Consider the following 27,391-nt stretch of genomic DNA (forward strand, 5'->3'; position numbering starts at 1 on the left):
GCCAAGTCGAGGTGGTGACGTTCATATGCATCTGTAGACACACATGGTTGCCCGTCCTGGGACAGATTTGACATTGGCCAATCGGATCTGTCTCAGCTGCTAGCCTGCCTCGTGGAACCGGCCATGATTCTTCCTCAAAAGTGTTTTGTACAAAATTGTGCATTTTTTTTAAACTCCACAAAGATTGTGGGCCAGATGTATGACCTTTTTTTGCGGTCGCAAATGGAAAATCAGCCCGTTTGCGACCGTAAAAAAGGGTGTTGGTATGTACAAATGCTATTTTGCGAGTCAGTAATTGTGAGTCACAAAACGTCGTAATTTGCGACTCGCAAAATGGAATGGTCCCACATCTGGCCCTGTATGTTTTGAAAACTAGTTTGCAAAGTTTTCATTAGGACACCTCCGCAAATTCCTACACCTCTACTTGTGTACTTTAATCAGTGCTCTGTGAAAGCCTTGAAAAGAAAACTTAGGGTTAATGCCCCCAAGTGCAGTGTGTGTCAGAGCAGGGTGTTTTTTACGCAAGCCCCTCTACGTACATGTGCGTAGATAGCTCCATGTTTGGCTGTTTTCTTCATTCTGTTGAAAGTGTTTTTTGGGTCCAAAGATCATTGGCTGTGACATCACTGAACAGCAAACAAGAGGTCTGGATGGTATAAAAGTAGGTGGCAGAGCAGAGCAGGAGCAGTGCAGGGTCAGCAGAGGCGACAGAGAGAGAGTGAGACATTGACTGAGTTCACAGCAGGTCCACAAACTTCGTAGTCGCACCAACAATGGAGACCAGCATGGACCTCCTCCACGACTCCGGCGCCCAGATGGTGCAGTACCTCCAGGTGAACTACAAGAGCTCCCAGGACTGGTTTATGTTCGTCTCCTTCGCCGCCGACCTCCGCAACACCTTCTTTGTCTTCTTCCCCATCTGGTTCCACCTGTGCGAGGCGGTGGGCATCAAGCTCATCTGGGTGGCCGTCATCGGCGACTGGCTCAACCTTGTCTTCAAATGGTGAGTACTGTGTCCACATGACCTACAAGGGGGGCTGAGAACATAGTATCTATAACTTCACGGCTGTTTCAACAATTCATTCTGTCCTTTGCGATTTAACATCATATCACTCCACACCTCCAAGGCGGTGCCATCACCCCTGTCTGCCAACCCTTGTGGCTGCCTGTATTGCAGGGCCAGCGCAGTCTGACTCTAATTAGGGGAATGATCAGATTGGCCAAATGAATCCCCTCTCAAAGGGGATCTGTGTTTGTTTCTCTTGAGTGGGTTATGGATGAATAAGTCAGAGAAATATTCTACTTTCTGAATACTTTCTGAATACTTTGGGTAGCTCAGGGGAGTCTACCCTCAACTAATAATGGCATGAATCCTTCCTGTATTGTATAAAATGTTCCCAGCAGTGGTCTGGGAAACTAATCTATCTCTCACTAAAATGGCTCCAAATATTGAAAGGGATGCCTTCTGGGGGTAATTTCTCATGCAATCTAAGATCTGATCTTTCTAGTCCATGGATTCACTCATTTTATGTTCTGTAGAACACGTATCCACAGTCTCTGATCACCCAGCACCAACACTTCTTCTTGGAAGCTTCTGTCCAGAACCCTGTTTAGGTTTGTGGGTTCAGCTGTGATGTCCTCTTGTCTGCTGTTTCATTACTTTTCTTTTCTTTGGACTGGGTAAGAGTGGTCTGCTTAATTCAGACACTCTGTTCATCACCACCCCCTTTTCTGAATCGTTTTTGGCCACTATAGGTGTGGCAGGGTATACTCAGACATGAGTCCCTTACTCACTGCTCCATCAGGATTCAAGCAAGCCGGGCCGACGACGGCTGAAATGCCAGAAACCGGTCCCCGGAAGCTTGTCTCCTTTCTGGTGAAGAATTGGCTTGGTAGTTTGGTCTGCCCTGTTCCCATGATGCACTGGGCCAGGGACAGACTGATTTGCATATAGCCAGGTTCTGAGCTGGGATGGGGCAGTGAGTTAAATAACGGTGATGGATCAAGCCCTGATCTTTGGACTGGGTAAGAGTGGTCTGCTTAATTCAGACACTCTGTTCATCACCACCCCCTTTTCTGAATCCAAATATTGAAAGGGATGCCTTCTGGGGGTAATTTCTCATGCAATCTAAGATCTGATCTTTCTAGTCCATGGATTCACTCATTTTATGTTCTGTAGAACACGTATCCACAGTCTCTGATCACCCAGCACCAATACTTCTTCCTGGAAGCTTCTGTCTAGAACCCTGTTTAGGTTTGTGGGTTCAGCTGTGATGTCCTCTTGTCTGCTGTTTCATTACTTTTTGGAGTCAGCTTGGCGTGGGTCATTGTTCAGAGCATTGTGCGGTTTTCCACAAATGTATGGTTCACTCAAGAGTGTCCTTGAAAACAAAGGCTTCACAAAGACCCCTGATCATTTTGAGCCACCCTTGTGCCACCCTTCTTCCCTTTCGGAGAAGAGGACAATAGGACCGCAGCCACTCTGAAACTTTTTATCTAAGGTCTATGGTAGCAAGAGAAGTAAAGCACTCACAAGTGGAAAAACAGCTTGCATTTCCATAGGCGCCTTGCGTGTGCGAATAGGAGATTATTTCTCAGCAGTATGAGTTTGAAGAACAGCAGAGTTGAAAAAGATTTAGACATAAATCAAATTTGCCTGAAAGGTGACTGACTTTGTTCCAGACCTCTGGTCCTTCCGTAAGCCCTGTGCCAGTCTTCAGATCCCCAATTGTCTCTGAAGGCCAGGATGTCTCTCCTTGTAACTGGCTTCCCTGATTACCACTGATAACAAGATACCCCAAACAAAATATGGGGTAGCTTGTTAAAACTAAAGGTTTAGGTATTTTTTACCAAATTTCATGTTGAGTGCACTGACATAAAAATATAAAAATAATTAGGAATTGTATTACAAATTTCTAAACACTGGAGTGCATATGTGTTTGACTAGAGAGGGTGTTACCAGCCCAGTAGGTAAGAGACATACCGGCCACTTATACTGAATGTAATTAGACAAACACTCTTAAAAACAAAAAACGTGAGGGCTTGACTGACTCATAGAACTCTAATCAAGCCTCTAATACACCAGATGAGTGACACGGCAGTCAGCTGCCACAAAAAAACACCTTTGCTTATGTTGGTGCCTGATCTGAAGAGGGGCCTTGGGTGAAAAATACACCTATTTAATGTGCATGAATCTCCAGCTATGAAGAAAGCAAGAGTTACGTGTAATAAATCCCCATTATTTAAATTACAATACATTTCCATTTATTTACTTACTTTCAAATATTACCATCGTAATGACAATTATTTTTGAACTCCTTGAGAAATCATTCAACTACCCAGGACCAAGCAAGGGTGGGTGTTACTTTTTCCAATTTCATTCGTTTACCTGAGGCCTTGGTGTCAGAGGGAATTGGTTCAGTTTTACATTTATTTTAGAAATGTGACATTTTATAGTCAAAACCTTTGTATTGGTGTAAAGTGCTGATTTTCTTTTTTTAATGCACTTTATATTCTATGATTCTTTTTTAATGCATTTACTATTCTGTCACATGCCAAAGTCATACCTATACTGGTTGCATTGACCACTGTTGATACAATTTGGGTGGATGTATTACTCGGTAAGTGATCGTAGCCAGAGGTGAAGCTAGTATTCTAAATGAATATCAAAATATTATTTTAAGGAAGCGACTTTATGCCACGGCAACATTTATTTATTTACCAAAAGATTTGGTTAGACAGACAAAGTTGGTTAGTGGAAAGTTTGGGTCATACATTTGGGGAAAATGGAGTAGAATGAACGAGGATACCAAATAGTCATGAATCACAATAAATACAGTTTAATAGTACATTGTAATTTTAATAAAATATAAGTGACTTTTATTACATCATCATCATACTAAAAATTGGCAATGCAACATGCACAACTGACCATCGCAAATCAACAGTACTGAGCCAGGTTCACACCAGAAGTTTTTTTTTTTTTTAAATTTATTTTTATTGCAGAATTAGAAACATAGCATACAATTGCTCAACCAATCCACACATGGTGTCCCCCGTATCAAACAGAAGAGCGTGTATCTTACACAGCCATTCAGCCCGCATCCCGGAGGCCGGGCGGCACAATTTCCCAATTAACAGCAAGACATCATGGTGAGCGTCCCCTAGGGACTATGGTCGAAAAACTTTTTACGTATCCGCATTTTACCCCCCCAACCACAACCTATCCCAAACATCAGCCATCCTACGTGTACCTTCCAGTGCCACAGAGCCGCAGGCAGTCCCCTTCCTATGTCCTGTTAGGCTCAATCAGGTCATCCCGTGTGCCCCTGCCGCTGCCCGCTATCCACCTATGCTCCACCTACGCGCCACATGCCCAGTCACCGGCCAGGCCCAGAATCGCTGCCGCTACTAAGTACCTCCCGGCTTCCTACCCACCCCGAACACCCCAAAACAACCCCAACCCCACCCCTCCCGCAACCGCAAATGGTGTGTGCCACATTCCTGACTCTGGTATGGGTCCACTACAGATCCAATGATATCTCTGTGCTCCTACGCCTCGCGGTGTCCTCAAGTTCTAACCATTCATTCCTCGTCCTCTACCAGTGAATCACGCAAGTCCTGCACTATCAATTCCCACGCACGTGCTGAGTCCAAGGCCTTCTCATTATCAAGCTTGACAGCCTGCCTCATCCGAAGCACACTCTCACACTCAGCCCACCGCAGCAGGTCATTCTTCCACCTCCTCACAGACGGCCCTCCCCTGGACTTCCAGTGCCAGGTAATCTCCCTCTGCGCCAGTATCAGCCCCAGGTCAATAAACTTGCTGGTCACCTTATTGCGTTTGGTGTGTGGGAACCAAAGCAAGAGGCACGCCGCCATATCAAACACCACCTCCCTGTCGGTCACTGCGTTGAGAAGGTCCCCTACCTCCGCCCAGTAGGCCCCCAAGTGCGAACAACCCCAGAACAGGTGATCCATATCCGCCTCCGGTGCTAAGCACCTCGGGCACCGTGCGTCCTGCACCTGGAAGTACCTTCTGATTTTCTCCGGAGTCAAGTAGGCCCTGTGTAAGACAAAGAAGTGTACCTGCTGGAAGCGCGCGTTCCTCGTGCCCTTCCATGTACGCTGAAGTATACGGCTCCACACCGTGTCCGGGATGGGCCTACCTATACTCGCCACCCATTTCGCCTTGAGCCCTTGGAGCGGTTCCAGTCCCTCGTGCAGCATCCTGTTATGAAGGCAAGTCACCGCTTTAAAGGTGCCAGCGGCCATCACTACGTACTGGCACGCCATGGTCGTTTCCGGCTCAGCAAGCCCTCCCCTCCAATGTTTCTGAATGGCCGCTACCACCGCCGCGTACAAGAGAAAGCCCCCCTCAGGCAACCCAAGCTGTTCCTGCAGCACCCCGAAGGGCACCAAGGTCCCGTCGACATATAAGTCCCCTACTACTTGCAGCCCCAACTCCTCCCATTCCAACAATGGGGACCAATCGCCCCCATGCTGCAGAGCTGTCAACATGCCGATCGGTATCTCCGGTGCATACGGCCGAGTCGCCTTTGCCCTTCTCAGACTCCTCTGCCAGCACAGCCTGAGCGTCCGCTCCTCCAAGGTGAGGCCTCGCAGCTCCAGTCTCTGCTGCATAACGATATATTATATAGAAAACAATGGTCCCAACCAAATGATTTCTTACAAAGAACAAAATCAGTACTAAGTAAGTTATTTAAATGAGCTTTTTCAAATAACGCTCTATTGAATCAATCAAATTTAGCAAAAAGCAATTTTCAACACATTAATTATTGTCGAAAAACCTGACACAAACCAAAGTATTATTGAAAAAACGTTCGGAGTTTAATGTTTCACTCCATTAAAACTCAATAATTGAATATATATACATTTTTACATTTATATACACAATTCGGACTAACGGTAAAAAGAAGAGCAAACAGCTTCTAAAAGAGGTGCAGAAGAAAAAAGAAAGAAATAGTGATTGTGGTGAGAAGGGTGCAAGCCTCAAAAGAAAAATGGTGACAAGTGGAATAGAAATTCGAATTTGTTTATGCTGTACTCAGAATCCAGCTAGTTATTTTATGAATAGGCCACAGATAGTTGTTATTATCTTCACTCATTTATACAGCCACAAAGTGACATGTGTAATGGTTTCCAGCGTGGTCCTATTTGTATAGCTTAAAGAAAGGCGTCGACGTTTCGACCCGTCTTTCGGTGCGTGGGCAAGTTGGAGCCTCGACCTGCGGGTCTTCCTCAGGACGGATGCACATGCGTTTTTACCGTAGACTTCACACAACAGTATCCTAAGTTAAAATTAATAAAGGAATGGTGGTCAGGATTTTTGGTAACGTATATGGTTTTTAACTTTCCATAACGGTTATGTATCTTACCCATTGGTTATTTATGGGCTGCCTCCATCATCTTATTCCAGATATGGGCAATTGATGTAATTCAATCGTAGAGACCCACCTGTAATTAATAGAGCATGGGTGGTCTATTACTAAATTTGCATGTTGTGATAACATATTTACCTAATTTACCTACTGCTACCTAATGTTAAACTACGAGTGCTTACCCTGAACTGGGTGAGACGGCGTCTATGTTGGTTATCCAGACCTCGATAGTTAAAATTCAAGCAGAACGTCCCTGGACACTGCATAGGAGACAGCAAAATAGGTGGTATATTGAGTTTATGATTTCCCATTACAACCTTGTGACACTGTGTGTAAATGCAATAGTGCATACCTTACGTGTCAGGCGTTGTACATATCGAGTGTCAGCCAGTTGGAATTTTGCAGTTGTTCTGAGATAGTTCCCGATTGAATAAGTTACCAGGCGCTGAAAAATAGATCATACGCAGTAGTTCAGTATCGTGTAAGGGACGTTTAAACCGAGTGCGGTAAAGAATAGCGGGTCTCGGAGTAAGCCTACCTTTCTGACTCGCGTCTGTTGCCGCAGAAAAAGCCGAACTGCCGTGTCAAGTTCAGGCGCGACGTGATGGCGTCACACACACGTGTTATTTTAAAGCCTTTCAATGGAAAGGGACAAAAGACTGCCCAAGGGTGCGATACAGTCTTAAATGGATGAATGATTCAATTTAACAGATTCATATGGGGTGGTCAGTCAACCATTATTCAAGATGGACACTTGTTTGTTGATTTCTTCATATTCATTGAGTCCCCGCTTGATTGTGTCGAAAAAATGTATAAAACGACACTCCCGAATACTTAGAATTTGGCTAAAATCTCCACCCCTAGGGTTCGGGGACACTTTTTCTAGGATACACCAGGTCAAACTATCTGGGGCATGGTCAAATCTCAGAAAGTGTTCAACTAACGGTGCTCCTTGGGTTTTGCATTTTATCCGGCTGATGTGTTGTAGTATCCGACATTTGGCTTTTTGGATCGTTTGCCCGATGTAAACAAAACCACATGGGCACGTAATAGCGTAAATAACGCCAGAGGAGTTGCAGTTGCTATGGTCCCGTATCACATGTGTGTGGTTGTTATACTTGAATTCTTTGGTTTCTTGAGCAAGCGGACATACCTTGCAATTACCGCATTTTACGTGTCCTTTTATTGGTGGAATTCCCCACAGTACTGTTTGGCTAGGTTGACTTGCTGTGGGGAGGAGAGCCCTTACCACATAATCCCTTATGTTTTTAGCCTTTTTAAAGGCATGAAGGGGCGGGGGAGCATTCCCTATTTCATCTGCGATCATGTGCCAATGCTGGTTTATTATCTTTTTAATTTTATTGCTCTTGGTTGAGTATGTAGTTACGCAAACCAATTTTTCATCAGCGGCCTTTTTCTTTGAGGTACCTAAAAGATGCTCTCTGTGATTATGCCATGCTCGTTTTCGAGCCTGCTTCAGGAGTCTAATGGGATACCCTCTGTCATGGAGTCTTTCTAGAAGGCCTGAAGACTCTTCGAAAAAATCTTCTTTTTTTGAACAGTTCCTCCGCAACCTCAGGAATTGACCAAAAGGAAGGTTATCTCTGAGGTTGCGGGGGTGGTGACTAGTATAGCGGAGTAGGGTGTTTCTCTCGCTGCTTTTTCGGTAAAGACCCGTATATAGTGTTCCAGATTCAGCATTAATTGTTATATCCAAAAAACTTATTTTATATTTATCGAATTCTACAGTGAATTTTATGTCATCAGATACTGTATTTAACCACTGATGGAAAGAAGTTAATTGTTCCGAGGTGCCATTCCAGATAATCAAGACGTCGTCTATATATCGACGCCATAACCCTATATGATGGTAATATGGGTTATTGATATTGAGTATATGTCTGTGTTCGAAGGCATCCATGAAGATTATTGCTAGATTGGGGGCAAAACTAGCCCCCATCGCTACTCCCTTCGTCTGGACATAGAATTTCCCCAGAAACGAAAAATAGTTCTTTGTCATGGCCAATGTGAGAAGTTCAATAATGAACTCCGTTGGTACGAAAGTGGGTGCAGGGCGTGAGTTAAGCACTGTTTCAATTACAGTCAGAGCTAGATTTTGCGGAATGTTAGTATATAATGATTGGATGTCCATTGTGGCCAGCAGATTTTCATTAGGATCATGGGCACGGCCATCCAATAGTTGTATAGTTTGTAGGGTGTCCTTTAAGTATGTCGCAGTATTTTCAGCCAAAGGTTTTAAAAAGGTGTCGATATATTTACACAGGGGCTCAAGCAGAGAGCCGCAACCAGAAATTATTGGTCTGCCCGGCGGGTTCTGCATTCTTTTATGGACTTTAGGGAGGGTATATATGGTAGGCATTCTGGGATTACGATTATTCAGATATTCAAACTCATGTTTGTTTAGAAAGCCTAACTCTAGCCCTCTTGTTGTTATTGCAATAATTTTCTTAGAGAGTTCTTTGGTTGGGTCACTCCTCAATTGTTCATAGTTACCCTCCACACTCAATTGGTCCAGTATTTCTTTTGTATAGTCGTCATAATTCTGGACGACAATCGCCCCACCCTTGTCTGCGGGCTTTATAACAATCTTTGTATTTTCTTTTAGAGTAGTAAGGGCCTGTCGCTCTGCCTTCGTGACATTATATTTCACATAATGTCGTTCAGATAATGTTTTTTCTACATCTCGTAGAACAACTTGTTCGTACGCCAAGATTTTTGATGGCATTTGGTATGTGGGAGGATTGAATTTGGATGGTGGCCTCAGGCCACTTCCCGTGAGGATGGGGTTGTGTGGAACCTTTAGAAAGAAGTGCTTGAGTCTAATCTTTCTAAAAAACTGATGTAATTCAACTTTAAGATTGAAGGAGTTTGGTATAGCTGTAGGGACAAAGGAAAGACCCTTTTCTAGGACACTTTGTTCGTCCGAGTCCAGTTGGTAAGTTGAGAGATTAATTATTGGGTTTTCGATACTATTCCTCACCACCTGTAATGCTGTCTCCTGGTTTGTATCTCTCCATGGGACGTCTGCTGGAATTGTGTCGGTCGTTTGCTTTTTCCTCTCCCTCGGTTCCATGATTGTGTTCGTCCCCCCCTGGGTCTCCCCCAGGGGCGCCCCCTGCCTCGTGGTTCCCACCATTGATCCTGTTCTAAAAAATCAGTTTGGTCTGAGAAATTGTTGGAATTGGCAGTGTTGCTACTAGTACCTGGTTGTTCCGAGTCGCTATCAGTGTTACTGCCAAAGGATGATCCGGAGAAGGTAGTGTATTTCCTACACCCTCGTCTTCCTCTGCTCGAATATGTACCTGACTGTTCTTTTATGTAATATCCTTCCTGCAGGTATGGGTATGTTAATTTCTTGTCATAGAATTTAATATCTTTTGCCACTTTGTCCAATTTTGTGGCTTGGGTATATGACTCAAACTCACGTATAGTCTTCTCTACTCGCTCTAGGGCCTCTTTGGCATTAGTTAGAGCTTTGTCTTCAATAATTTCCTTTTTCAGCTCTGCGATCTCTTTTATTAATTTCTCAGCCTCTACCACGGCGGTCTCTACCCCTAACACCAACGGAGTTCATTATTGAACTTCTCACATTGGCCATGACAAAGAACTATTTTTCGTTTCTGGGGAAATTCTATGTCCAGACGAAGGGAGTAGCGATGGGGGCTAGTTTTGCCCCCAATCTAGCAATAATCTTCATGGATGCCTTCGAACACAGACATATACTCAATATCAATAACCCATATTACCATCATATAGGGTTATGGCGTCGATATATAGACGACGTCTTGATTATCTGGAATGGCACCTCGGAACAATTAACTTCTTTCCATCAGTGGTTAAATACAGTATCTGATGACATAAAATTCACTGTAGAATTCGATAAATATAAAATAAGTTTTTTGGATATAACAATTAATGCTGAATCTGGAACACTATATACGGGTCTTTACCGAAAAAGCAGCGAGAGAAACACCCTACTCCGCTATACTAGTCACCACCCCCGCAACCTCAGAGATAACCTTCCTTTTGGTCAATTCCTGAGGTTGCGGAGGAACTGTTCAAAAAAAGAAGATTTTTTCGAAGAGTCTTCAGGCCTTCTAGAAAGACTCCATGACAGAGGGTATCCCATTAGACTCCTGAAGCAGGCTCGAAAACGAGCATGGCATAATCACAGAGAGCATCTTTTAGGTACCTCAAAGAAAAAGGCCGCTGATGAAAAATTGGTTTGCGTAACTACATACTCAACCAAGAGCAATAAAATTAAAAAGATAATAAACCAGCATTGGCACATGATCGCAGATGAAATAGGGAATGCTCCCCCGCCCCTTCATGCCTTTAAAAAGGCTAAAAACATAAGGGATTATGTGGTAAGGGCTCTCCTCCCCACAGCAAGTCAACCTAGCCAAACAGTACTGTGGGGAATTCCACCAATAAAAGGACACGTAAAATGCGGTAATTGCAAGGTATGTCCGCTTACTCAAGAAACCAAAGAATTCAAGTATAACAACCACACACATGTGATACGGGACCATAGCAACTGCAACTCCTCTGGCGTTATTTACGCTATTACGTGCCCATGTGGTTTTGTTTACATCGGGCAAACGATCCAAAAAGCCAAATGTCGGATACTACAACACATCAGCCGGATAAAATGCAAAACCCAAGGAGCACCGTTAGTTGAACACTTTCTGAGATTTGACCATGCCCCAGATAGTTTGACCTGGTGTATCCTAGAAAAAGTGTCCCCGAACCCTAGGGGTGGAGATTTTAGCCAAATTCTAAGTATTCGGGAGTGTCGTTTTATACATTTTTTCGACACAATCAAGCGGGGACTCAATGAATATGAAGAAATCAACAAACAAGTGTCCATCTTGAATAATGGTTGACTGACCACCCCATATGAATCTGTTAAATTGAATCATTCATCCATTTAAGACTGTATCGCACCCTTGGGCAGTCTTTTGTCCCTTTCCATTGAAAGGCTTTAAAATAACACGTGTGTGTGACGCCATCACGTCGCGCCTGAACTTGACACGGCAGTTCGGCTTTTTCTGCGGCAACAGACGCGAGTCAGAAAGGTAGGCTTACTCCGAGACCCGCTATTCTTTACCGCACTCGGTTTAAACGTCCCTTACACGATACTGAACTACTGCGTATGATCTATTTTTCAGCGCCTGGTAACTTATTCAATCGGGAACTATCTCAGAACAACTGCAAAATTCCAACTGGCTGACACTCGATATGTACAACGCCTGACACGTAAGGTATGCACTATTGCATTTACACACAGTGTCACAAGGTTGTAATGGGAAATCATAAACTCAATATACCACCTATTTTGCTGTCTCCTATGCAGTGTCCAGGGACGTTCTGCTTGAATTTTAACTATCGAGGTCTGGATAACCAACATAGACGCCGTCTCACCCAGTTCAGGGTAAGCACTCGTAGTTTAACATTAGGTAGCAGTAGGTAAATTAGGTAAATATGTTATCACAACATGCAAATTTAGTAATAGACCACCCATGCTCTATTAATTACAGGTGGGTCTCTACGATTGAATTACATCAATTGCCCATATCTGGAATAAGATGATGGAGGCAGCCCATAAATAACCAATGGGTAAGATACATAACCGTTATGGAAAGTTAAAAACCATATACGTTACCAAAAATCCTGACCACCATTCCTTTATTAATTTTAACTTAGGATACTGTTGTGTGAAGTCTACGGTAAAAACGCATGTGCATCCGTCCTGAGGAAGACCCGCAGGTCGAGGCTCCAACTTGCCCACGCACCGAAAGACGGGTCGAAACGTCGACGCCTTTCTTTAAGCTATACAAATAGGACCACGCTGGAAACCATTACACATGTCACTTTGTGGCTGTATAAATGAGTGAAGATAATAACAACTATCTGTGGCCTATTAATAAAATAACTAGCTGGATTCTGAGTACAGCATAAACAAATTCGAATTTCTATTCCACTTGTCACTATTTTTCTTTTGAGGCTTGCACCCTTCTCACCACAATCACTATTTCTTTCTTTTTTCTTCTGCACCTCTTTTAGAAGCTGTTTGCTCTTCTTTTTACCGTTAGTCCGAATTGTGTATATAAATGTAAAAATGTATATATATTCAATTATTGAGTTTTAATGGAGTGAAACATTAAACTCCGAACGTTTTTTCAATAATACTTTGGTTTGTGTCAGGTTTTTCGACAATAATTAATGTGTTGAAAATTGCTTTTTGCTAAATTTGATTGATTCAATAGAGCGTTATTTGAAAAAGCTCATTTAAATAACTTACTTAGTACTGATTTTGTTCTTTGTAAGAAATCATTTGGTTGGGACCATTGTTTTCTATATAACGTTTCACCCAGGTCCTTGAACTTTATTGGGTTACCCCATTCCAGTAATGGCTACCTTGTGCAGGGATTCCTGCGAGGGTTTTTCATGTTGATAAATTGAGTGTTGAATGTTTGAGCAGTCCTGTATGTTGTACATTCGTATGTGACGTATTGTAACATGTCCGAAAAAGAAACGCTGTCATACAGTGAAGATTATATTGACAAATTGTTAAGTGATGAAGGAGCAGGCGTGCTCCTAGGGAACGATACCAGAAATATTGACATTACTCTCAATGAAAAGGTTGCAAAGTTAGAAAGATTGGAAAAGAAACTAATAAGAACCAGGCTCCACGGGCACACCCTAGCAAAATATCTTAAATCTAATGTGATCCCGGTGGGACTTAGAGTTAGAAACGAGCCAGCAATCTTTATTGACAACCCCAAGTTTAAGGAGAGTTTCAGCTTTGTCTCCAATACATGCTCACGCCACTGGATGGTGTTAGGGGTAGAGACCGCCGTGGTAGAGGCTGAGAAATTAATAAAAGAGATCGCAGAGCTGAAAAAGGAAATTATTGAAGACAAAGCTCTAACTAATGCCAAAGAGGCCCTAGAGCGAGTAGAGAAGACTATACGTGAGTTTGAGTCATATACCCAAGCCACAAAATTGGACAAAGTGGCAAAAGATATTAAATTCTATGACAAGAAATTAACATACCCATACCTGCAGGAAGGATATTACATAAAAGAACAGTCAGGTACATATTCGAGCAGAGGAAGACGAGGGTATAGGAAATACACTACCTTCTCCGGATCATCCTTTGGCAGTAACACTGATAGCGACTCGGAACAACCAGGTACTAGTAGCAACACTGCCAATTCCAACAATTTCTCAGACCAAACTGATTTTTTAGAACAGGATCAATGGTGGGAACCACGAGGCAGGGGGCGCCCCTGGGGGAGACCCAGGGGGGGACGAACACAATCATGGAACCGAGGGAGAGGAAAAAGCAAACGACCGACACAATTCCAGCAGACGTCCCATGGAGAGATACAAACCAGGAGACAGCATTACAGGTGGTGAGGAATAGTATCGAAAACCCAATAATTAATCTCTCAACTTACCAACTGGACTCGGACGAACAAAGTGTCCTAGAAAAGGGTCTTTCCTTTGTCCCTACAGCTATACCAAACTCCTTCAATCTTAAAGTTGAATTACATCAGTTTTTTAGAAAGATTAGACTCAAGCACTTCTTTCTAAAGGTTCCACACAACCCCATCCTCACGGGAAGTGGCCTGAGGCCACCATCCAAATTCAATCCTCCCACATACCAAATGCCATCAAAAATCTTGGCGTACGAACAAGTTGTTCTACGAGATGTAGAAAAAACATTATCTGAACGACATTATGTGAAATATAATGTCACGAAGGCAGAGCGACAGGCCCTTACTACTCTAAAAGAAAATACAAAGATTGTTATAAAGCCCGCAGACAAGGGTGGGGCGATTGTCGTCCAGAATTATGACGACTATACAAAAGAAATACTGGACCAATTGAGTGTGGAGGGTAACTATGAACAATTGAGGAGTGACCCAACCAAAGAACTCTCTAAGAAAATTATTGCAATAACAACAAGAGGGCTAGAGTTAGGCTTTCTAAACAAACATGAGTTTGAATATCTGAATAATCGTAATCCCAGAATGCCTACCATATATACCCTCCCTAAAGTCCATAAAAGAATGCAGAACCCGCCGGGCAGACCAATAATTTCTGGTTGCGGCTCTCTGCTTGAGCCCCTGTGTAAATATATCGACACCTTTTTAAAACCTTTGGCTGAAAATACTGCGACATACTTAAAGGACACCCTACAAACTATACAACTATTGGATGGCCGTGCCCATGATCCTAATGAAAATCTGCTGGCCACAATGGACATCCAATCATTATATACTAACATTCCGCAAAATCTAGCTCTGACTGTAATTGAAACAGTGCTTAACTCACGCCCTGCACCCACTTTCGTACCAACGGAGTTCATTATTGAACTTCTCACATTGGCCATGACAAAGAACTATTTTTCGTTTCTGGGGAAATTCTATGTCCAGACGAAGGGAGTAGCGATGGGGGCTAGTTTTGCCCCCAATCTAGCAATAATCTTCATGGATGCCTTCGAACACAGACATATACTCAATATCAATAACCCATATTACCATCATATAGGGTTATGGCGTCGATATATAGACGACGTCTTGATTATCTGGAATGGCACCTCGGAACAATTAACTTCTTTCCATCAGTGGTTAAATACAGTATCTGATGACATAAAATTCACTGTAGAATTCGATAAATATAAAATAAGTTTTTGGGATATAACAATTAATGCTGAATCTGGAACACTATATACGGGTCTTTACCGAAAAAGCAGCGAGAGAAACACCCTACTCCGCTATACTAGTCACCACCCCCGCAACCTCAGAGATAACCTTCCTTTTGGTCAATTCCTGAGGTTGCGGAGGAACTGTTCAAAAAAAGAAGATTTTTTCGAAGAGTCTTCAGGCCTTCTAGAAAGACTCCATGACAGAGGGTATCCCATTAGACTCCTGAAGCAGGCTCGAAAACGAGCATGGCATAATCACAGAGAGCATCTTTTAGGTACCTCAAAGAAAAAGGCCGCTGATGAAAAATTGGTTTGCGTAACTACATACTCAACCAAGAGCAATAAAATTAAAAAGATAATAAACCAGCATTGGCACATGATCGCAGATGAAATAGGGAATGCTCCCCCGCCCCTTCATGCCTTTAAAAAGGCTAAAAACATAAGGGATTATGTGGTAAGGGCTCTCCTCCCCACAGCAAGTCAACCTAGCCAAACAGTACTGTGGGGAATTCCACCAATAAAAGGACACGTAAAATGCGGTAATTGCAAGGTATGTCCGCTTACTCAAGAAACCAAAGAATTCAAGTATAACAACCACACACATGTGATACGGGACCATAGCAACTGCAACTCCTCTGGCGTTATTTACGCTATTACGTGCCCATGTGGTTTTGTTTACATCGGGCAAACGATCCAAAAAGCCAAATGTCGGATACTACAACACATCAGCCGGATAAAATGCAAAACCCAAGGAGCACCGTTAGTTGAACACTTTCTGAGATTTGACCATGCCCCAGATAGTTTGACTTGGTGTATCCTAGAAAAAGTGTCCCCGAACCCTAGGGGTGGAGATTTTAGCCAAATTCTAAGTATTCGGGAGTGTCGTTTTATACATTTTTTCGACACAATCAAGCGGGGACTCAATGAATATGAAGAAATCAACAAACAAGTGTCCATCTTGAATAATGGTTGACTGACCACCCCATATGAATCTGTTAAATTGAATCATTCATCCATTTAAGACTGTATCGCACCCTTGGGCAGTCTTTTGTCCCTTTCCATTGAAAGGCTTTAAAATAACACGTGTGTGTGACGCCATCACGTCGCGCCTGAACTTGACACGGCAGTTCGGCTTTTTCTGCGGCAACAGACGCGAGTCAGAAAGGTAGGCTTACTCCGAGACCCGCTATTCTTTACCGCACTCGGTTTAAACGTCCCTTACACGATACTGAACTACTGCGTATGATCTATTTTTCAGCGCCTGGTAACTTATTCAATCGGGAACTATCTCAGAACAACTGCAAAATTCCAACTGGCTGACACTCGATATGTACAACGCCTGACACGTAAGGTATGCACTATTGCATTTACACACAGTGTCACAAGGTTGTAATGGGAAATCATAAACTCAATATACCACCTATTTTGCTGTCTCCTATGCAGTGTCCAGGGACGTTCTGCTTGAATTTTAACTATCGAGGTCTGGATAACCAACATAGACGCCGTCTCACCCAGTTCAGGGTAAGCACTCGTAGTTTAACATTAGGTAGCAGTAGGTAAATTAGGTAAATATGTTATCACAACATGCAAATTTAGTAATAGACCACCCATGCTCTATTAATTACAGGTGGGTCTCTACGATTGAATTACATCAATTGCCCATATCTGGAATAAGATGATGGAGGCAGCCCATAAATAACCAATGGGTAAGATACATAACCGTTATGGAAAGTTAAAAACCATATACGTTACCAAAAATCCTGACCACCATTCCTTTATTAATTTTAACTTAGGATACTGTTGTGTGAAGTCTACGGTAAAAACGCATGTGCATCCGTCCTGAGGAAGACCCGCAGGTCGAGGCTCCAACTTGCCCACGCACCGAAAGACGGGTCGAAACGTCGACGCCTTTCTTTAAGCTATACAAATAGGACCACGCTGGAAACCATTACACATGTCACTTTGTGGCTGTATAAATGAGTGAAGATAATAACAACTATCTGTGGCCTATTCATAAAATAACTAGCTGGATTCTGAGTACAGCATAAACAAATTCGAATTTCTATTCCACTTGTCACCATTTTTCTTTTGAGGCTTGCACCCTTCTCACCACAATCACTATTTCTTTCTTTTTTCTTCTGCACCTCTTTTAGAAGCTGTTTGCTCTTCTTTTTACCGTTAGTCCGAATTGTGTATATAAATGTAAAAATGTATATATATTCAATTATTGAGTTTTAATGGAGTGAAACATTAAACTCCGAACGTTTTTTCAATAATACTTTGGTTTGTGTCAGGTTTTTCGACAATAATTAATGTGTTGAAAATTGCTTTTTGCTAAATTTGATTGATTCAATAGAGCGTTATTTGAAAAAGCTCATTTAAATAACTTACTTAGTACTGATTTTGTTCTTTGTAAGAAATCATTTGGTTGGGACCATTGTTTTCTATATAACGTTTCACCCAGGTCCTTGAACTTTATTGGGTTACCCCATTCCAGTAATGGCATAACGATATATGCCAGTACATGACGCTGTACCCCCAACTCCCGGTCGCATTCCGGCCCCCTGAACACCCTAGCTACATGCTGCGTTAGAACCTGCAGCTGAGCCGCCAAGTAGTATAGCTCAAAGTCGGGAACTGCCATCCCCCCTTCGACCTTAGGGCGTAGCAACGTGTTCAGCGCCACTCTACGGCGACCATGCCCCCAGAGGAAATCAATAACCATCGTCCTCAAGTCCTTAAAGAACCTCTGAGGAATCCAAATGGGCAGCGTCCGGAAATAGTACAGGAGCCGCGGAAGCGACACCATTTTCAAAAGAGCAATCCTACCTAACACCGTCAGTGGTAGGGACGCCCAAAAGGCCATACTGCCTCTCAGCGCCTGCACGCACCGACCAATATTACCCTCTAGGAGGTCCGCGGCCTCGTGGTAGATGCGGACTCCCAAATAAGTGAAACAAGATGGCTCCCAGACCACACCCAAATCACGTGCAGGGCAGGGTACATCCGATCGAACCGGAAAGACACAGGTCTTCGCCCAGTTAACCCTGAGGCCCGATAACCGGCCAAACTTTGACAGCATGCCCATCGCCCCTTCCAAAGCCCGGTCCGTGTCCTCCATATACAACAGCAAATCATCTGCGTACAGTGAGATATGGTGCAGCCGCCCACCACTCGCAATCCCTGCATATACGTCTCCCGACCTGGCTCGCACTGCCAAGGGTTCCATCGCCAGTGCAAACAGGAGAGGGGAAAGGGAGCACCCCTGTCGCGTACCCCTACCGATCGGATAAGCCGCAGACACCAAACTACCCAAGCGTACCCGCGCCGTCGCCGAGGAATACAGCACTCGCGTCCACCTACGGAACCCAACTCCAATACCAAATCGCGCTAGGACTTCATCCAGATAGATCCACTCTAAACTATCGAATGCCTTCTCAATGGCTACCGACAACACCGCCTGGGTACCGTCCTCATTCACAGCACCATCCAATATCCCAACTAGGCGACGAATATTTAGCGCCGTGCTCCGCGTGGGGATAAACCCCGCCTGATCCCTGTGTACCAGGCCAGTCATATGTGGGGCCAACCTGGTGGCCAAAATCCGGCTCAATATCTTGTAGTCCACTGTCAGCATGGACAATGGCCTATAGGACCTCACATCCGTCGGTTTCCTGCCGGGTTTCAGCAACGGCACTATCAGCGCTTCCCTCATTGATCCGGGCAGGCTCCCCGACCACCGTATACACCACCAGCAGTCTGGGCGCCAGACTATCTACGAACTTCTGGTAGAATTCTATTGGTAATCCGTCCACCCCGGGCGTTTTATTCCGCGCCATGTGCTTAATGGCCGTCCTGATCTCAGCCAACATGATCGGTCCACCCAAAGTTTTCGCATCGTCCCCGTCAAGGACCGGAAGCTGCCTCGACTCCAGATATGCCCCGATTTCATGGGCCTCCACCCCCAACTGACTCACGTACAGCTCCGCATAATAAGCCCGAAAGCACTCCAGTACCGCCGATTGAGAATACACTGTTACCCCCAGTGCTTTGTCGATGCTAAGGACCGGGCAGCCTCTGAGTTCAGGGTTGGCAAGTCTGGCCAGGAGCGTCCCCACCTTATCCCCTTCCGCATGCGCTCTAATGGCGTACTGTCGGTAGTCGTAGCTCCGTAACCGCTCTGTTTCGGTGGCAACCACCTCCTTAGCCTCCAGCAACCGGGCCTGCAGATCTGGCTGGGTCGGCCTGCGCCGCTCTAATTCCCTTAGTTTCTCCTCCGCACTGGCAAGCGCATGCAGCACTGACGTTCGAGCATTCGAGAACCTACCCAGGCACACACCTCTCACCACCACTTTCATTGCGTCCCATTCAGTAGACCTACACGTAGCCGTACCCTCATTCTCACCGAAATACTGATCAATGCCCTGTTGGATCGCCTCCCTAAACACTGAGTCCTCCAGCGTGTCGGGCCTGAGCCACCATGTTGGGATCGCAGAACGCTCTTGCTGCCATTGAACATGCACCAGTAACGGATTGTGGTCCGAGATGGTTCTGGCCAGGTACTCCGTGTGAGTTATCAATGGAGCCAGGGACCCGCCACACAGCACCGAGTCAATGCATACATGTAGAGCATGGAGTGCCGAGAAAAAGGAGTAGTCCCTAGCATCCCTGTGCTGTTCCCGCCAGACATCCAGTAGCCCCCACTTATCTTGCCAATCCTTCCTATGCATGGCTAGCTTACGCACCGGGGAGTCAACAAGGGGTGGGTGAGATCTGTCTAAGGCCACATCCGTAATCGAATTAAAGTCCCCCCCCCAGTATCACCGGGCCCACTAGGAAGGAGGCCAAGGTCCCAGACAAACCATCGAAAAAGCGGGCCTGATCAACATTTGGAGCGTACACACAGCAGAGAACCACATCCCGACCATATAACCTCCCCTCCACCGCCACGTACCTGCCTTCAGGGTCCACCAACTGGTTCAGTACCTGAAACGGTATCCCCGCTCTCACCCAAATCAATACCCCTCTAGCAAACGCTGAGTAAGTGGTGCCAAATACCTGACCCCGCCACCTCTTCTGTAGTGCAGTACATTCTTTTTTTGTTAAGTGAGTCTCCTGCAACATGGCAACCTGAACCCCCCTCCTCACCAGATATGCATGTACTTTGTGGCGCTTGACCATAGTTCGCAACCCTCGGACATTCCACGTCAGGCATTTCAAGTTAGGTAACGTCCCCATACCAGCAGAAAGCAGTCCAAATCAAATACAGCCAGTCAATACCCACACCATTGCAGTTGCCCCCCCAAAACAAACCTTAAACAAGAAAACACCCCGAACCCCGCTCCCCAGGACAGAGCCCACAAACCCCGTGTCAGCCCCAATCCAAACCTTAACCCAAACACTCATTCGACTAATCTGTGGTCGCCACCACAGCAGGCCTTAAGGGCCCTGGGGGGGTGAGTCACCGCCGACCCCAGCAAGCGGAGCTCGAGCCCCGCGCACTCCATCCCGTCGTGCCAATGCGGCACCCCACCCGGCGACCCGCCCAGCATCAACAGGATACCACCCTACCAAAGAACGTGTCCAAGTCCCAATGAAGAATCAGCCATGAAATATCCCGTCGGACGTTTGGGGGGTGACCACCGGCCCCTTCAAGCTCTCCGCCTCCGACAGTTCCCCTCCGGTCCTACTGCCTTCGTCGCCAGAGTCCGTCTCCACCAGTTCGCTCTCCAGCTGCGATCCCGTGATGGCCGCCGTCGCCGCAAGCGCCTCCCTCTTGTCGGCCGCCATTTGGGCCTCCCGCTTCTCCCGCTGACGCCTGTTGCGGGAGCGGATCCTCTGTGACTGTCGGATCCAAGGTGGTTTGGGCTGATCTCGCTTACTCTTATGTGTCCTGTCCGTGCCAGCTCGGTACGATTCCAGCCACTGCCATGCCTCATCCGGGGTTGAAAAAAAGTGTGTGGTCTCATCCAGGATGATCCGCAGCTTGGCCGGGAAGAGCAAGGAGTACTGGATGCCCTCCTCCCTTAGTTCTTTTTTCACTGCCAGAAACGACGCCCTGTTCTTCTGGACAGCCTGAGTGTAGTCCGGAAAGATCGTGACCCTGCTGTTTTCCACCTCGTAGGGGCCCGAAGCCCGAGCTCTCTGGATGAGAAGGTCCCGGTCCTTATAATGAAGGAGCCTCACCACCATCGGTCGGGGAGGGCGGCCAAGCGCTGGTGGGCGAGCCGGCACCCGGTGGGCCCGCTCCAAAGTAAAGAAGGGAGTAAGTCCCTCCGGTGCCACCACTGTTCGAAACCAGTGCTCCATGTAGGCCACCGCATCCTCCCCCTCAATTCGCTCCGGCAGGCCCACGACCTGCACGTTGTTCCTTCTGTTGCGGCTTTCGGCATCCTCCGCTCGTCGCTCCAGCAAATCCAGCCGGGTCAGGACGTCCGTTATCTTATGTTCCGCGGTCACCACCGCCGGTTTCAGGTCCAATAAGAGCTGTTCATGGTCCTTAACCTTGTCCGCGAGCTTTGCATGATCCGCTCGCAGGAGCCCCAGCCCTGTGGCGACCTGCGCGATATCCTGCTGTAATGCCTCCTTGGTCGAGGTGATGGCGTCCAATATGGCATCCAGGCGTCGATGCAGCCTCTGTTCCTGGTCCAACACCGGAGGGGGGGCCTCACCAACCTGGGACAGTGCAGCCTCGTCCCCCTGACTCCGTTCCATCGTAGTCGCTCCCCCAGCAGCCGCCATCTTGGGTTGCTGCGCCACTGGCAAAGGATCTCGTCAAATCCCAACAACCACTGTGTGGTGGGACGCGCGTCTCAGTAATGTTCGCGACAGTGTACCACCACTGTGCCAGCAACACAAAGGTCCAGAAGAGCCAGCTCCGTCCTCCACACCACCGCTCGGTCCAGGGGGGAGGGGGGGGGAGAGGGAGAGGAGGCAGAGGCGAGCAATCGTCCCCAACTCCCGATCAATGCTGGGTACCAAACTCCCCTGCCGTCAGGAACGCCTCCGCAGCTCCCACAGTACCGATCTCACAGCAGCGGGCACCCCGTCATTCGGTGCCAGTGCCGCTCAGTGCCGACGTCCGGAGCCATCAGTCCGCTCCGCCGCCATTTTCTTCGCACTCCCAGCAACACCTCGGCCGTCGTCTCACGAGGTCTTCCACGGGGCCAGCGAGCCCCAAGTAACTTTCCACCGCTCCCCAGTGGCTCCCCAACTCTTCGTAAGCCAGGAGCACCAACCAGGGGTCGCTCCGGGTGCTGAGATCAGGAGAATTAGCGGGACCCTGCGCGGAGCTGCAAGCTCACGCCGCCATCCCGATCGGCGTCCAAGCCACGCCCCCAACAGATAATGTTATCGCCGTTCTTGATAATATGGCCCCTGGTAAGTGCAAGCAAAAAATTTGAAAAAAACATAAATAATTCCTAACTCACACAAACCCCTTGTAAAAGCAGCAGGCCTATTCATATAGGAATTTTGGAGTATGGAGTGGTACTACTCCTAAAATACTATTTTACACACTCCTTCATGGCTTTGTGAATTGGCCACAAAAAATCTAAATCTAAAACGGGGGGTAAATAGAAAGGACTGTGCCTTCTTTACACGCTTACTAATAGGGAGAAAGCAGAAGAGTACCCTGGTAGTACTCATCCTCATCATAAATGGTATTTTGAGAATCAGCCCCAGTGTGTGTATTTGTGTGTGTGTGTGTGCGTGTGCGTGCGTGTGCGTGTGCGGGTGTGTGCGTGCGTGTGTGTTTATGATTCCCCATTTGTATCACTGGTCAGTAGATTAAACTCAAAAATAAAAAAATGCAGCTGGTTCTTGTTAGAAAGGTCATTTTGTGTGTGGGGCGTTGCGTCCGCAGTGCTGCAGGTGAGTCCAATAAGTAAAGCTTGAGACAAAACTCCTTCTGCATTTGGAGGCAGAGTCATGACCAGACTGATGGAGCTCAGTAGCCCTAAAGACTGTTCCAATTTATACCGCAAACTGGTCTCCAGATGCGGCTGACATATTGTTTTCAGCTGTTTAATCTATAGCCCTTGCCAAAGCATCCAATCAGAGTTTTTGTCTCACAGCTTCGTAAGAATGCTGGCTTGTAATTGGCTCCAGTGTACGTTGCTCTCACATTTTGACGAGCATTGTCTTAGTGACTACTCTACACATCACTATAGTATCATGAAAGGTGCAGGCTCCTCTTTCACATTAACATGGGAAAAACAGATCAACTACTTCCTTGAAAGGCTGTTTCCTCTGCTATCCCAGTGTGTACACACAGCACAGAACATCAAGAAGATCTCAGTGCAGCACCAGTGCTTGCTTGACCAAGTTACTAAAGGTCCTTTTGTCCAGGCAGGTTATCCTTTTTCGCCCCCTACAAAAACGTTCTATTTAATAAAAGCTGCTGGAAGCCAATGGGGTGTGCGTAGGATGGAACAATAACATATTTCCTGTAGAGAACCTCACCCCACTGAGTTATCTTATTGGCTAATACATATGTTCATGTCGTCAATTCATACTGGTATTGTTTGAATTCAGCTTTTGTTTGCCATTGACCCCTTCATTTTTAATTTCAGGATCTTGTTTGGGCAGAGACCGTACTGGTGGGTCCACGACACCGATTATTACAACAACACATCCGCGCCAGTCATCGAGCAGTACCCGGTCACCTGCGAGACCGGTCCAGGTGAGCTCCTGAGGTCTTGTGAATAAAATAATATTTGTACGTGGTTTGTAATCTGCTTTTAGGCAACCACTGCTCTCCAGAGTAATTAAATCAGGCTTTTGGGAAATATTTACTTGTGGCTGTGTGACATTTTTATCCTTCAGTTCTGCCCATAGCTTTTCTGAAGGGAGATCAATATCATATTTGTTGGCCATTCTAAAGACCAGACTAGATCTTAGTGTTCTTGATCGGCCCTATCTTATTGATCAATCAAAGTATAACGTACAAAATGTAGGGAACAGAGAGTGCAAGCGCAACTAGTGACATGTGACCAAAGGACAGAAATGTATGTGTATGTGAGATCATTAGCCGGAAGTGTCATCTTGTCCCAGGGCAGGAACAGGGAGAATTGATGGGGATGCAACTTCAGATCCTCCCCAGAGATTGATGGGGGATATTTGCCAAGGGCCTTACTATGACTCACCTATAAATGCTAGCACCTCTGTGATGCACAATAGCTTCTTTAGCAGACATAACTTTAAAAGACCAGTCCTTTCTTTATGATCAGCAATGAGCTTGTAAGCTTCCAGTGGACCTCTTCTTTAAAGGATACCTTTCATTCATGTCCACAGGAAGTCCCTCTGGTCACGCCATGGGAGCCGCGGGAGTTTACTATGTGATGGTGACATCCCTTCTCTCCATTGTGCTGAGGAAGAACCCACCCACGTTCAAGAACTGGTGAGTGACGAAAAGCAAGTCAGGTGACTTGGAACATTTAAAGGGGGTACTTACCGCTGGTAGAGAGGAATATTTGACAGAGGCGGCAATAAACAGATATAGAGATATTTCACTCACTATGGTCGAGTCTTACCTTGGGTGGAATAGTAGATATCTCATTTTGAGCCGATAAAAGTATTTATGTAGAAAGCCAAGTGCAAAATAAGGAAACCACTGCTTTTTTCTGTTGTCCTCCTTCTTGTCTGGATGGCCTGTATTTGACTTCCTGGTTTGTTCATTGCCTCATCGCTGGACTGAACAAGGGCCGGCCGGCCTTATTTCAGCTGGCAGAGTAACACTATCCATGTCTGTAGGTGGGATTATCTTTCTTGCAGCTCGGTATATGTCCACTAGAGTAAACGTTGAGCCGTGAGCAGCACTTTTTTACCAATAGAGTAAATTATTTTTAATTTTTATTTCATTGTAATTGCTCCTCTTGGTTGATAGTAAGACTATTTCTTCTCCTGTTTATGGAGTGGAGAACATCTCCAGCATTATTAACATTATTTTTGCTGGGGTCGAGGCCGAGATACGTCCTTTTGATTTAAACGTAGGCTAGTCCTTCTCCATGGGCAACACAAGTCCCCTTGGGTGTCATTATTACCATTTGCGCAGAAGACATGTTTCTTATTTCTGTAGAGGCATCCTTTTGGCTGCTAAAGTTTTCTTTCCACGCTCTCAATATATTGTCGAAGGCGACTGTCAGACATGGACCTGATGTGCTCCATGCATATCTCAATACAAGTTGGAGATTTTCCTACTCCATAACTAACCTTGAGACATTTCATATTTTCGTTTTTGAGATCTGTTTACTGCATTACTTAGTTGCCTTTTTTGTTCATGTTCTTCCCCCTTTTCTTGTGTTCCAGGTGTCTCCGCGGTGCGGTCTGGACAGGATTCTGGGTGGTTCAGATCTGTGTTTGCTTGTCCAGGATATTCCTCGCGGCTCACTTTCCTCACCAAGTAATCACCGGAGTCATTTCAGGTGAGTGTTATGACCATTGTATGGAGAAGAACCAATAATCGAGATACCCTTATAGAGCATTGCTTTGAGGAGTCTGACATGATGGGGTACCGCATACCCTGCACAGAGACTATTTATAAAACATAATAATCATGAGGCTGATATGCAGTTTTACAAATGCTCCGAGGTAAACAGGCATCAAAGAAAATACGGTCTTGAAATCTTGGTGCAAATTCTATAGAGAACTTCATTGTGTTTATACAATGTCTTTTGCACAGGATCTGATCTTTATGATTACCTTGGGAGGTTCACGTGGTCTTATTCTGGCCTATGTGTTACTATTATTGGTGCTTTTGAGGGTTTGTGTTGGCTAAATGCCTCTTAATTTTCCCATTCATCTGAAACGCTATTCTTAATGTTCTTTATCTTTTGCGTTTACAGGGATGGCCGTTGCCGAAACTTTCCACCACATCCCTTCCATCTACAAGACAAGTTTGAAGAAATACCTCTCCACCACCCTCTTCCTCTTCATCTTCGCCCTGGGATTCTACCTCATTCTAAAAGCCCTGGGAGTAGACCTTCTCTGGACACTGGAGAAAGCCAAGCGCTGGTGCTCCAAGCCCGAGTGGATCCACATCGACACCACCCCCTTCGCTGGCCTGCTCAGGAACCTGGGGATCTTCTGCGGCCTGGGGCTGGCTCTCAACTCACGCATGTACCAGGAGAGCTGCCAAGGGAAGCAAGGGGCACAGGTCACTTTCCGTCTGTACTGCATCATCTCCTCCCTCATCGTCCTCCACCTCTTCGACTCCTTCAAGCCACCAACGAAGGTGGAGTTGCTGTTCTACGTGTTGTCGTTCAGTAAGAGTGCAGTTGTGCCACTTGTTGTCGTTGGGATCATCCCTTACTGTGTGTCACAGGCTCTGAGCCACCAGGACAAGAAAGCTTTATAGGAGGACGTCTGAAATGTCCATTGTGTTGGACAATGTGTATCACTCCAGCTGAGGTTCAACACTCTGGGCCTCACCGGTACAGGGAAGAAATCCCCTCCTTAGTGCCTGGATGCAGTCTGTGCTGCAGGTCAGTGCCTGGTGTCTTTCTCAGACATTTCAAGATAGAACTGAGATGGGAGATGCTCAGGACTTGGCATCAGGCAGCATAATATTTCTAAAGCTGCTGACTTGTGAAGAGCCACAGCAAGGTCAAGTTCAAGGTTAAAGAGTAAGGTCCACCTGCAGCTGAAAATATTCAGACTTCTCAGAATGTGCAGTGCAGAACTCCTTTCCATGGGGAGAATGGACAGAAATATTATGGAACTGATTTCAGTAGAACACGCTCTTCTATGAAACATTCAATCACTTCCTGCTTCCTGGAGTATGGCTGCTCTCCGAGCTCAAAGCAAAATGCAAGAATGCAACCACATCAGAAGAAAAACTAAAGAAGAACTGAACAACGGAGATGCATACATTTCCAAAGAGTCCTCAGATCAAACCTAGTCCCAGGGTGCGAACTGGGAGTTAAAGCATAACTAGGAAGTCCGCTTGCTGACGTCACCACAGGGAGGGCGGAGCCCTTCTCACGCTGGATCTCCGAGGTTGGACCAGCTGTTCGGCTCCGTGAGAGACAGCTGCTGGCTTAAAGGGGGCTAAGGAACTCAATTAGGGACATTTTATTCTGTATTTTACAAATATTTATTTGTTCTGATAAAGCTCATGGGCTGTAAAATCTGTGTGTTTCGTCGGATACATTAAGTCACAACAGTCTAATGTAAGAAGGCGCTTTATGTACAGCAAGTATGTTATGTGTCAAAACATGTTCTTTTATATAAAAAGCATTAACACTTAGAA

The 27,391-nt window shown here is 45.7% G+C and overlaps 1 protein-coding gene and 1 long non-coding RNA gene across 4 annotated transcripts; one reads left to right on the forward strand and one right to left on the reverse strand.

Moving 5' to 3' along the window:
- Positions 1–686: 686 nt before the first annotated feature.
- LOC147717135 (glucose-6-phosphatase catalytic subunit 1-like) lies at positions 687–27,391 on the forward strand. 3 transcript variants are annotated; one of them, XR_015296058.1, is made up of 8 exons: positions 867–1,003; positions 11,594–11,686; positions 11,779–11,856; positions 11,963–12,041; positions 12,129–16,492; positions 16,585–16,662; positions 16,769–16,847; positions 16,935–23,819. XR_015296058.1 is itself a non-coding variant. In XM_086924073.1 (5 exons), the coding sequence occupies exons 1-5, from the start codon at positions 774–776 to the stop codon at positions 26,495–26,497; spliced, it is 1,074 nt and encodes a 357-aa protein (XP_086780199.1). In that variant the 5' UTR covers positions 687–773; the 3' UTR covers positions 26,498–27,391. The 3 variants fall into 3 exon arrangements, 1 of the variants encoding a protein (XP_086780199.1); XR_015296059.1 differs by having other exon boundaries at positions 11,779–16,492; XM_086924073.1 differs by lacking the exons at positions 11,594–11,686; positions 11,779–11,856; positions 11,963–12,041; ... (1 more) ...; positions 16,585–16,662; positions 16,769–16,847 and adding exons at positions 24,436–24,541; positions 25,450–25,565; positions 25,986–27,391 and having other exon boundaries at positions 687–1,003; positions 23,715–23,824.
- LOC147717136 (uncharacterized) lies at positions 5,667–7,240 on the reverse strand. Its single transcript, XR_015296060.1, has 4 exons — positions 6,754–7,240; positions 6,584–6,661; positions 6,399–6,477; positions 5,667–6,311 (listed from the first exon to the last, which is right to left on the reverse strand). It is a non-coding gene; the product is annotated as an uncharacterized LOC147717136 (long non-coding RNA).

The sequence above is a fragment of the Lissotriton vulgaris genome, chromosome 5 (genome assembly GCF_964263255.1).
Source record: "Lissotriton vulgaris chromosome 5, aLisVul1.2, whole genome shotgun sequence".
Classification (NCBI taxonomy): domain Eukaryota; kingdom Metazoa; phylum Chordata; class Amphibia; order Caudata; family Salamandridae; genus Lissotriton; species Lissotriton vulgaris.

Excerpts from the sequence above, each read along its gene's own strand:
- LOC147717135 (XM_086924073.1), top strand. The coding sequence starts at position 774 with ATGGAGACCAGCATGGACCTCCTCCACGACTCCGGCGCCCAGATGGTG. Across the intron at positions 1,004-23,714 it reads CTCAACCTTGTCTTCAAATG|GATCTTGTTTGGGCAGAGAC; the intron begins GTGAGTACTGTG and ends TTTTAATTTCAG. Across the intron at positions 23,825-24,435 it reads CACCTGCGAGACCGGTCCAG|GAAGTCCCTCTGGTCACGCC; the intron begins GTGAGCTCCTGA and ends TCATGTCCACAG.